At 41.0% G+C, this 12,490-nt stretch overlaps 1 protein-coding gene across 2 annotated transcripts in view; it reads right to left on the reverse strand.

The window, feature by feature from the left end:
* Window positions 1-5,131: 5,131 nt before the first annotated feature.
* LOC309711186 (actin nucleation-promoting factor WASL-like) overlaps window positions 5,132-12,490 on the reverse strand; it is a 28,844-nt gene continuing 21,485 nt past the window's right edge. For both annotated transcript variants that reach the window (XM_082541310.1, XM_082541309.1), the window contains 4 exons: window positions 10,479-10,632; window positions 7,794-8,395; window positions 6,594-6,702; window positions 5,132-6,174 (listed from right to left, as the gene is read on the reverse strand). In XM_082541310.1, coding sequence (XP_082397436.1) covers window positions 6,113-6,174; window positions 6,594-6,702; window positions 7,794-8,395; window positions 10,479-10,632 — 927 coding nt within the window. In that variant the 3' untranslated portion in view covers window positions 5,132-6,112. The remainder of the gene's footprint in view (window positions 6,175-6,593; window positions 6,703-7,793; window positions 8,396-10,478; window positions 10,633-12,490) is intronic.

Consider the following 12,490-nt stretch of genomic DNA (forward strand, 5'->3'; position numbering starts at 1 on the left):
CAACTAATAATAACACTAGAACTGAACATTATCCACAATACATCAGAAGAAGGTCAAAGGTCATGACCTGGATGTAAAAGGTCTCATTAATAAGCAACTGCATGAACAGAATCTCCACTTAGGGTAATTTATAAGTTTTGGTCAAAGATAACTCCATGAGCAAATTTCTTTGAAAAAGAAAACGTGTCACATCTTCAGTAACTTTTCATTTATAAATTGCTTCATAATAATTCACACCAGGTTCTCTGTGACCTCATGGTCCTCTTTAAAATGCACTCTTAAAGTAATATGTGTGTTTATATCATATATGATACATCTTGAAAATCTGTTTTCTTATAATGCATGTGTTTTGTTGTTATAGTTGCACATCAGCCAGAATACTGCATGCTTTTGCATCAACCCATACACTGCTTCCTATTGGATAGTCATGGGAAGTGGAGTTTATTCCACTATCCATATTGTTTTTAAACTACTTTCCTCACAGTTGTATACAGAGGTAACACGTGCTTTTACTCTGCATTTTATTCCTGCAGCAAAAAAAAGCATCAATCCCAGCAGAATGAAGAGTGGTCATATATTAAGAAGCCACCAAATGCTTTCATGCTGTACCTGACAGAGCAGAGGTCAAAGGTCATGGCTGAGCTGAACATCACTAGAAGTGCAGCGGTAAATGCAGTTGTGGGAACGAGTGTAAGTGTGTAAATCTGCATATATATACGTATCTGTTCATGCTTTATGCTGGTGTTTGTGCATGTGTAGCAGCTGTCCTATAGTTATGTGTTGTAGCAGTGTAGCTGTGTACTTATGCATGCTGGCAGTGTGTTCTTATGATCTTCTGTCCACAGTGGAAGTTACTGTCAAATGAACAGAAGGCCACATATTTCAGTCAGGCAGAAACAGAAAGATGCCGTCACACCAAAAAGAATCCTGATTGGTCCACCAAAGACACTACGTATGTCCAAACTGCCAACATGCAGTCCGTACACGTGCGCATCACTGAACTGAACGATGAAAAGATCACTGAAAAAAGTTTGTATCAGCTCCTGAAAATTCTATTGTGTTTGTTTTTAGGGCAAAAAGATAAAGAGAATCTGACATTGCACCTCTAGCACAAGTGAGAGAAGATTTCAAAGATTTGTTGAAACAAAAAAGACTGAACAGGAAGTTCAACAAGCCAAGAAGCTTTGTGTGAGGCCAGATCAGATACAGCCATCTTCTTCTCATTCATCTGTGACAGAGCCATGCCAGCAGCCACAGACACAGCCAGGTGTTACCAACCTGCCTCACCAGCAGTCAGCGTGTGTGCAGCTGACAAACACACTCATCAACATACCTGTGTGCAAAGTAAATTGGATCCCCTCTTTCTCTCATCAACACCTCCCTGCATCCACATCCTCCTCTGCTGCACCCCTTCAGCTCCAGACTGAGACCACCTTTGTGAGAAAAACTGGTGAAGACTTGCTTTCAGTGCTAGAACAGCTTGACCCCCTCCCCGTCATTGCCCTGTCTCAGCAGCCCTCCTCTCCTCATGCAACCTCTGCTGGCTGACGCTTGACTGTCAGTGCCAGTACCAAAGAAAGCCACCCCTTCTGGCCTTAATGAATTCAGACCATTATTGACCATCAAGGTGCTGAAGAGACTGGTTCAGCTTGCAGGTGAAACATGTTCTCAACCCTCTTCAGTTTGCTTTCCAGCCTCTTGTGGGGGTGGATAATACTGCTGTCTACCTGTTGCAGCATGGTCACTCTCACCAGGATGGTACTGGTGACATGCAAGTATCATGTTTCTTTTTATATTCCTGTGCCTTCATCCAACTACTTCTGCTGAGTGAGAAGCTGCTCAAGATGGGTGTCACCTCTTATGTCCTGTTTACCTTCTACACCTCGGATTTGTAGTACAACAGTGAAACATGCCACCTGCAGAAGGTCTCTGATGACACAGCAGTGGTTTGGTGCATTTAGGGTGGGTAGGAGTTAGAGTACAGGGAGCTGGTGGGCAGGCAGCAATCACCTCCATCTGAATGTCAGCAAGACAAAAAAGATGGCGGTTGACTTCCAGAGAATAAAAACTTCACTAGCTGGGCCCACGTCCCCATTTTAGGTTTAACAGCATTTTAGTAGGTAAAAGTAAATGCTTTGACATGAATTGAGCTGTGGATTGGGGAAGGCCTCGAAGGGGATTGGCGACGGCTCCCGGGCCTGGCAGATCCCCATGTACTAAATAGAAATGAAGAAGTTAAAGAATTGAAAACAAGGAGGGAGGGAGGGTGGGGCACGTAAATGAGAATAAACAGTTTGCAGAACTGGGGGAACCTATACAGATGACAACCGGAAGGAGCGTGTTTGGAGGCGTGGTCCTGCTCCTGAAATTCTGATACATAATCTCCAATACAACTAGGGTGGAAACAGTAGACAGATACAGGTATTTGGGTATTCACCTGAATGACGGACTGGACTGGAGGACCATAAGTGATGCTGTGTATAAGAAGGGGATGAGCACAATGTACTTTCTAAGGAAGCTCAGATCCATTAATGTGTGCAGCAAGATGTTAGAGATCTTCTACCAGCCTGTGATAGTGAGTTTCATCTATTTTGCTGTTGTCTGCTGGAGATGCAGCATCATTGACAGAGACACAATGTCAGTCTTACTTTTACTGCTTTTAAATTTTTACTTTTGTTTTTTAGGTTTTTTTTTATCAAAAAATTGAAATTCCTGCACTCTTTCTTATGGCTTTTAAAACAGCTATGATGCTTAACACTGGAGCTCATGAAAGGCAGATTTTCACTTTTCCAAAGAGTTGTTCTAGTTTCAGCCATGGGCTGTCTAACAAGCTTAATTTAGACCAACATTGGGTTTTGTCTTTCGTATATTTTTTTAAAACTTATTTGTGATGGTTTATTTTTCCATAAAGATTTCGAGATGTTTGACTCTAGTGACTCAAACCAGGCAATAGTAGGTGTGGTGGGGTATGGTTTGTGTCTCAGCTGAAGGGGCGGGGTGTAACAGTGGGTTCAGGGGGCAGTGCTATGGAAGGCTGGAGGTCACAGCCGTCTCTCATTAATTTCATCATGTCGCCACTATTTGAGTAGCATGCCGGGACCCAGAAGAGAGGAGTGGGAACAGACAGAGGACAAGAAGAGGGCAAACTTAGTCAACAGAAGCTGAAAAGCTACACCTCTGTTATTGTATATAAAGCACTATAAATAAATTGTCACTCATAGTACAGTGCTGAGTGTGACGGGTCTTACTTCCACAGTGATGCCAATGGACCAGCAACTGGCGTAGCCAGCAAATGCGCCAAGATCGTGGTTGAGTTACCGCCATGCATATGGAACAGATGGCAGTGCACCAACAACAGCTAGAACGGTAGCAGAACCAGGCTGAGTGCTACACCAAAGTTTTGGGCAATCTGTTTTGCTCGTCCTGGCACCTCCTGGGCACCACCGCTGCCCCTCCTGGAACCCACAGTGACACTCTAACAGATGAAGGGGACAACCACTGGCCTTCCTGGAGGTTTTTCAGGCCATTGCAGAGACGTGTCAGTGGCTTCTGTTGCTGCCTGGTGAACCAGCCAGCCACCTGTTACCTTTAATAGAGGTCCAATTTTAATGCATTGGCACGGACCTCATCGGGCACTTCACTCGCTTTTTATTAGTTCTAAAGGATGCAATACAATATCGCAAAGAAGGGCTGCTGTGCAACATTTCTGCAAAAAGTCTTGCGCAGGCACTGTTTCAGGTTTTCTCTTTAGTTGGCATTCTGAAGGAGATACTCACACACTAAAAGAACTATGTGAATTATTGGGCGTTAGATCTGTTTCACCTACCCTCAGACTGACAGGTTGGTGGAAAGGCTAAATAAGATTTTAAAATCCATGATTCGTAAGTTCATTCACAAGGATGAGCAAAATGGTCACTGGTTAGACCCATGTTGTTTGCAGCAGGGAGATGCCCCATGCCTCCATGGGATTTTCTCTCTTTGAGTTACTGTTCGGCAGGAAGCTGCAGGGGGTTTAGGACCTAACTTAAGGAAACTGGGGGAGGTCCAAGCCCAGATAAAAGAGAAATTTTGTACTTTCTGGACCAGAGAGAAAAGCTACACACATTGTGAAGATTATCAAGGGAGAACCTTCTCCAAGCTCAGGAATTGCACCTTAACCTCCTAAGAGCATGGACAAAGGCTGAAACTGCTTCCTTGGTGAGCTTGGAGAAGGAAAGAGGTGGAATAAGGTCTGGCGCTGCCAAATTCCACCATTCCTGCCTCCCTTCATTATGATGACCATCTCATACAGAACCAACGAAAAGATGTTGCTGAATTGCAACAGCGTTTTGCAGATGTGTTCTCTCTGAAGCAATAATCTCTTACATTTATTAGCGTGCATGTTTTATTGGCTGAGTGTTGATAAAACCTATTATGAATGAAGTGACTTTTTCTAATCTTCTGGCAAGGGCTTTGCAACCTAGTTTAAGAATACTTTAAGTATTTTAGGGTAATTAATTTTTCAATACATTTCCCACTGGTTTTTGAAATAATGACTGAAATCTTGTTCTTTAAGTAATGATGTATTAAATCTCCAGTTCCTAATTGGTGATGCATCTTCTTTGTGTCACAAAGATAAGACATTGCTGCACAATCACCAATATTGATTGAACGAATCTGCCTGTAATCTCCCTCATAATGGAGCTACTAACTAAAAAGTAATCTCGGGAAGAATGTGAGTGGTGCACTGGTCTCTGAGAGTGGGGTGATGTGAACACACAGCATCACAAAGACCAAAATCATTCATGTATTGTTTAAGAATATCTGTAGTCTCCCAGTTCATTTGACTAATTTCTATGAATTCCTGGATTAAAACCCAGGTTGCAGTCTCCCCCTATTATAATGGTGGTGTCAGAGTGATCCGAAAGTGAAGTGAAGAATGTATGGTTTATTTTTAGATGTACGTGTAGGTACGAGTCTGTGTGAGGGAACTGCGGAGAGGTGTGTTTATGCAAATATTTTGGGCACATGAGTTAACTGGCTAGTCATTTTAAGCCTCTTCCCTGAAACCAACTCCACATACATCCCATGTGACAAATCTCAGTGAATTTCTGCTGTAAACCATTCAGACAAAGAATAGAAGACAAATGCCTCTCTGTAAATAACATTTATTTAGGTATACAATTTAGTATTCTTATTGACTGTGCACCACCACTGCCTGTCTCGCTCCCTTTTCACTTGGTCGACGTCAGTAGCTTCTAAATGCAGCATTAAGCCTCACCGGAGGGCAATAAAAAAAATTTAAAACAAGTAATTTTCCTACAATGTTTACAGATGCAGGATCACAGGCAGTGCAAACCCACATGCTGCAGGGAATGTCACAGGAATGGCAAAAAAAAGAACTAGATCCAATGAAAAAAACCAAACAAAAACCTAACTTACCAGTCATGTCTGAAGTAGCAACTTTTAGTCTTTTAAAGGACCCCATTGTCCTGCTTGATATCCTGTACCCCCCCCAAAAAAAAACAAACAAAAAAAACAAAAACTATCATGGAAGTCGAGGACATGGTGCAGCAGATGAATCAAAGGAAAGGGGAAAAAAAGAAGACGCAACCAAAATTTTGCAGGGAACTTGAAAGTATGAAAAGAAACTAATAGTGTTCTCTAATACTAAACCAACTGCTATCAAACACAAAGATGATCATGCCCATTTGGTCTCCCTTTTAATTTTCAAGGAATGAAGACATGAAAACGCACACAAATATTTCTCAAGGAGCACACACAGATTCAGACTCCTCAAAGTTGAGTGTTCTCTATTCACCTATTAGCGAAAGTGAAATGTAGCTGGTGCCGTCTCCACATTGTGCTGATGCTGGATTTAAGTGCTTCTAATGACATGAAGGAAATGACATGTGGAGTTGTGAGGATGTGTGGCAAACGGACCAGATTTAACGGATCAGGTATTGCACAGATTATTTATAATAATCTTTTTTTTTTTTTTAAAAAGAGAAGAAATAAGGCAAAAATAAATATACAGCAAGTTCATACAACATTTACATTTTTAGTCAGTCAGATACTAGGTTTTTAGGAGAAACTGTATGTGTGTGTGTGTGTGTGTGTGTGTGTGCGCTGATTAGTCATCCCACTCATCGTCGTCCTCAAAATCCTCATCTTCGTCATCATCATCATCTTCATCTGAGAAAAGAAACATTAAGATGAAGAAGGTGGAGAGTTTTCATATTGGCTCAGTCAATCAAAATCTAAACAGGAAATAAACGAGTGAACAGACTTTACAGATGACCACACATGTGCTGACAGACACACACCCCTAATGGTAACCTTTGCTCAGTCTCCCTGATGTGCATTCAGGGAACGCACGCACGCACGCACGCACGCACGCACGCACGCACGCACACACACACACACAGTGGTGAGAGGTGGGGCAGTGATAAGTACTTGACTACATGTTTGATGAGAAAACTAAACTGAAATACTGGTAATTTTTCTGATTTCAACAACAGAAGAAAAACTTAAAGAATAAACAATGAACAACAGGTTGAAAGGTCCATGGAGAAAATCGACTGACAGAAAAAGGAACATTTTCAGGCTGCTACCTGAGGAATGGATGGCTTTGCTCCTCTTCTGCATCACTTCCATGAGAGCACCAACAATGCCTGTGGTTGGAGCTGGTGTCGGAGGGCCGGACTCTGGATGATCCGACACCTGGGAACAGACAAACAGAAAACATAAAAAGAATTGCAACATTGTAGCATTGTAACACAATCCAGAGGAAAGTTGTGGTTCAGAGTTTGCTCTTCACATTATTGTTTTAAGATGAACGTTTTAACTTTAAATGAATCTTATGGCATTTAGACATTTATAATGGAAAACTGCTCATATGAAAAGGTAGATTAAAAATGTATTGTCTTAAAATGCATCTTTTCTCGTGGTTGGTAGTCTAGTAGGTTTCTTCACTACCACCTTTTGCCAGTAGTAGCAGAAGCTTTTGGGGGTGAGGTGGAAAAACTCGGGATGAAAAGTGGAACATCAAGTTGTATTTTTGCTGAAATACCCATGTCCATTCACTACATGTCCTCTTTTTTTCTGAATAGTCTTCACAAAGGCACATTTGCAAAAGATATTTATGGAATTTGCTTTAAATGACAAACAACCCAAAACATAACAAACTCTCATTATACAAATTAAAAATCATGCTAAATTAGTTGAATGTTATGCCCACACTGCAGTACTTTATATACACTGTAGAAAACCTCATAATTTAATTATAACATAAGACCTAGGTTCAGTTTTACAAAATAGATTATGATTATGAAGTAGATAAAACAAATGGGGAAACATCAGATCTCTGAATACATCTTTTTCCACAAAGGATCTTGATTACATTAATTTTTAAGTCTGACTTAAAGGCAGACTGAGTGACTATATGAAATGCATAGATACGTTTACACTGCCATAAAAGATTTGTCTAAAAAGGGCTGAATATAGGAAAAGCTTAGTTTTGGAGTAAACAGTGGACAGGCTGATTTAAGCAGTAAACAACAAAAACAAAACATTCCACTGGTAATTTTGGTGGGCTTATCTGAGACTGTGGTTAGCTGGCTAATAAGTAGTAAAATTTCCAAGTAGCTTATGAAGAATCTACCAGGAACTACAATGTGGGTTTTCACAAAAAAAAAACAAAACCCCAGAACGAAAGGAAACAAAAAAAGGCTGTCTTCATATGTGCAAATAAAGCCTCAAGTATTTATTATGTATTATTGTAGTGATCGCAGTGATCAAAGGGACTGACTCACAGTCTTGAGCTGGATTCCCTGTCGGATCTGGTCCAGCAGGGCATCTCGTCCAGTACTGGAAGTTGGCACTCTGTTGTTTTGCTCCACCTTCTTCAGCTGGGTTCCTCCTCTAATCTGCTCCAACAGCACCGACTTCCCACTTGGACTTGGTGAATGAGGCGAGTCTCCACCCCCACCTACGCTATCTGGCTCTGGAGGAGGAGGTGGGCCAGGTGGGGGAGGAGGAGGGGGAGGTGGCAGTGCAGGAGTGCTGCTCACCACAGAATGCTGTGCCACTGGGAGAGGTGGAGGGGGTGGAGGTTGGGGAGTAACAGAGGCATGTAAAGGAAGGGGAGGAGGAGGGGGAGACTGGTGGTGGTGGTGGGATGCAGGAGGCGGCTGGTGACTTCCCCTGGTGGGTGGAGGTGGGGGAGGTGGGGCACCCAGAGTTCCCGGTCTGGAGGGAGGTGGTGGAGGCGGGGCTAAGGCCGGGGCCCTGGATGGAGGAGGGGGAGGAGGGGCTCCTCGGCCTCCTCTGGAAGGTGGAGGTGGGGGTGGAGCCAAGCTGTGGGGCGGCGGGGGAGGAGGCGGAGGGCCGCTTCGAGAAGGTGGTGGAGGGGGTGCTGTAGAAGTAGAACACAACAAGAAACATCCTACGTTTAACTCTTGTGCAGTTTTGCGCCACTCTGCTGCAGCACTGTGATCTGGGGAAACATCTGGATCTGGAGCTCAGAAAAGTAACTAAGCCCCAAAGTAACTAAGCCTACGTTCACACTGCAGGCGAAAGCGCCTTTCAAAGCCGATCTGGGTCACTTTCGTATGTGGTACTGAATCCGATACATATCTGATGTTTCAGAAAGCGACTGCTGTTTGAACGGTCATGTCGCATTAAATCCGTCTTTTACGTCACTGACACAAGACAGACGCTAATTATCAGTGCCGGAGACATTGTGAACGCTTCCTGGCCATCCAGTGTAGATGTCAGTGAAACTGTTGTGAAGACAACGTTGGAGAAACGTGAACATTTTATTTGTACTGTATAATCTGCAGATTCTGACAGAAATCTGCAGCTATCCTTTGAAGCGCCGCTCCTCTCTAAAACAGCAATAAGGATAATCATTAGGCCATATGTAAATAACAAAATAACTTAATAACTTAAAGCAAAATTGGGAAACGTAAAGTTCGAAACAAGTCTTTATATTAACGGCCATCAGTCAAACAATACCGTTTGGTCTGGGTCTAAACGGCGCGTTGTGTGTGACATCTTCTTTTGCGCATGCGGGCCGCTTTGAGGAGTCACACTAGAGCACGTTTGCTGTCACATTTTATTTGTAGTGTGAACAAGCAGACAAAAAAAATCGGATTTGATCAAAAAAATCGGAATTGAGCATTAAGACCTGCAGTCTGAACGTAGCCTAAGGGTCTAATGTGGGTCAGTTCTTACCACACTGCAACAATTACTTATGCTGCAGGCCCAGTCTGCTGCAGAGCAGGTTGTGTTTGACACAAGAGATAAATTTGTAAGAAATCACCATCTATCGACCAATCAGCTCACTGGAATTTTTTTTTAGGAAGAACCTAAAAACCTCTAAATCCCTGGAAACTTTAGAGATCGTCTGAAGTCTTTATCTTTCCCTGAAATGCACCAAGTAAAATGATACTTGAGAGCTTAGAGTCTTATCCCTGTCGATGTTTCTCAGTGGTATAATGCTGATTACACCAACTTTTCCTAAGTTAACTAGATTAAGTAACCACAGATTGTCTTACTAAATTCAAACCACCTTCATGTGACTGTAGATACCTGAAATATTTGAAGCCACATGAGTAAAATATATCATGTGCATGCTAAACTAACTTCATACTACAGGCTACTCTCTCAAACAAGGCATTTTATAAACTAACCAGTATTAGTCTGCAACACTAAAAAAAATAAAATTCTTATAAAATATTAAAGATAAATGAGGGAACGACTCGCATTATTAGAATATAACAGGTAATTAAAGAGGGGTTCAATTTACACCAACACATACGCTGGCACTGTCCTAAATTCAAACACCTCTTTTCTAACTAGTCCATGGTAACATGATTCAAACAGTCAGGACAGAAGAATCTGAGTACGTTTCACAAAATAACAATTCAGACTCAGAAAAGCACTTGATCTGCTCATATTTGCTGTGTGATGTGAAAAAAGGAAGCAGGTGGCAGCTCAAGATAAAACCGTGAGAAGAACTGCAACATGTGAATTTATAAAAGTTCAAAAATATCAGATCTCTGACTTCATACACTGACCAGTGAGAATCAACTGGATTTTTATGAACATTTCACTTAAATCTGGCATTTATTCAGTTATTAATTATTTTTTTTTAATGATGAAATATCCCCAAAACGATGAAATAGCTATGTGTTTTGGAAGTGGTAAACAACACAATAAAAAAAATAAGCATTTTATTCTAATTTAAAAAATGTAATTAATATACTGTATCATTTCTGTGTTCACAGTACATTTTTGAACAAAGACATTTCTATTTCTAGTTCAACAATTTCTATTTCTCTGTGAAAGACAAAAAATGGGAACTTAAAACTCTTTTTTTTATACTGTTCAACAATTTGTAATTATCAGTTCAGTTCACAGGTAGGTTAGTGTGTGTGTGTGTGTGTGTGTGTGTGTGTGTGTGTGTGTGTGTGTGTGTGTGTGTGTGTGCTCACCCTGTCTTCTCAGCTCGTTCTTGACTGCCTCCACCCCTCCCTTCTTCTCGATGAAGTCGTAGATGACCTTGGACGTTTCTCTGTCCTTCAGCTGAGCCTCAGAGATGCCGCACATGTCGAACAGGTTCTTCAGTTCAGGGTCCAGGTTATTCAGCTGTTGACAAAGTATATTTTAAAATACGCTTTACGCTGGGGAGGACCTTATGAAGAACCTTATGGTGCAAAAACCAGGCCAGCAACTCAAATATGACTTTAGCCACAGAAAAACAAAAATACTTGGGTGGCCGTTAATATGGGCGTTGGTAACAGTGACGTAAACTTCATCTAATGCTTTTTAATGTCTGATGGCAGCAGAAAGAGACAGTAGATATGTCTGTATATCAATAACATGTAAACCCAGATACAAGGTAAATCAAAGTCTTATCAATCAGAATCAACTTTGTCATTCTTCCCCTTCTGTGGTGTTTCTGTCCTGCTCATATCACACAACCTGAGCCCGTCATCATTGCTATAAAGCCCAGCATTTGTGCAGGAGTTTATGTCCCATTTCCCCCTTTTTCCTCTCTATATGAAGTATGTCCATGTGTTTATAAGTCAAAATTATGTTTTCATCCAGCAAGTAACTAGAGAATGAGAACTGTGAAAAGTTGCACATTCATAAACTTAAAGTGTGAACTTTATAAGGATGTCATGTTTCTGTATCATCTCTGTCCTGTTGGACCCTCAAACCCAAAAACACATCCGCCTGTTTAATGCTCCGATATATTCAAAATCTAAAGAAAACTATAGTGTACAATTTTCTAATCCAATAAAAGAATATTTACTACATCAGCTTACCTTTCATTTTATTTGAAATCTACAAAAGGATCACATCTTTTTAGCTTATTTGTAGCTGTCACTGTGGGATATTGCCCTAAATATAACTACCTAAAGCTTCCACACAGTTGGAGTGGACGTATTAATTTGTTTGTGAGATAGTCACAGAGATATAAAACAATATGAACTAAAAATAAATACCCTGAACACCAAAACACTAGGTGGCTGCCACAGGTGTCATCTTTCTCATACAATGTAGTGGAGAAATAACAGGTGATACTACATGACATTTAAAATATAAACTCTGCTGGGCTGTAAAGTGTGTTCTTTGGTTTCTGTGTGGATGTATGTGACAGATTTCACTGTCTTCACTGAAGATGACTGACATTGGTCCAGAAAGGTAAACACGATGCTTGTTTTGTGAATGTCATAATGCTTGCAGTTTAATTCACATCTTTTTGTCGATACTTTTACAGTTTCCTCTTTTGATTTTTTTATGCTGTGCAGAGAAAAACAAACAAACAAAAAAACAAAACAAAGGACTGAAGTAAATATGGAAGAACAGGTAAGTTTGCTGTTCAAAGATGTATCCGGGCTAAGGCTTTAACCTTGTATGTTACTTACTGTCACTGTTTGTCTATGGAAATATTAACTCCTGCTGAAGATCTTCAATTCAGTTTCAATTTAGTCTTATTTATATAGAGCTGAATCACACCAGCAGTGGCCTCAAAGTGCTTTATATTTTAAAGACCCTTTAACTGAATAAAACTGGTTTTAAAAGCTAAACAGCTCCCTGTTTATGTTGGATTGTTTTTTTTAAACTAATAATAGACTTCCTCATGTTCTAGGTCTGATGAATTTGTCCGCAGTGCAGGAGCTCAGACTGACGCTCAAAGTGCCGTGTGACACCTTGTGGTGAGCAGCAGGAAATGCACACTGGCTGTACCCCGATTCCTGGTATCCAATCAGGTATTTTTATTTTTCTTATGCTTCTGTGCATTAGAAACATTTATCGAAGCTTTAAAGATTATACTAACCTTACAGGTTTTGTTTAAAGGATGCTACTAAAATAGATGTTTTAGCAGCAACTGAGTTTTTTGTTAGTACGATTCATTTCCTGCGCACAGCCTGATCTGCAGTATAACTGCTGTGAGCCATTTTTAACACATTGGTCTATTTCTTCAGAAATCTTTAGA

Source organism: Aulonocara stuartgranti (genome assembly GCF_965226115.1).
Source record: "Aulonocara stuartgranti genome assembly, chromosome: 7".
In the NCBI taxonomy this organism is placed as follows: Eukaryota; Metazoa; Chordata; class Actinopteri; order Cichliformes; family Cichlidae; genus Aulonocara; species Aulonocara stuartgranti.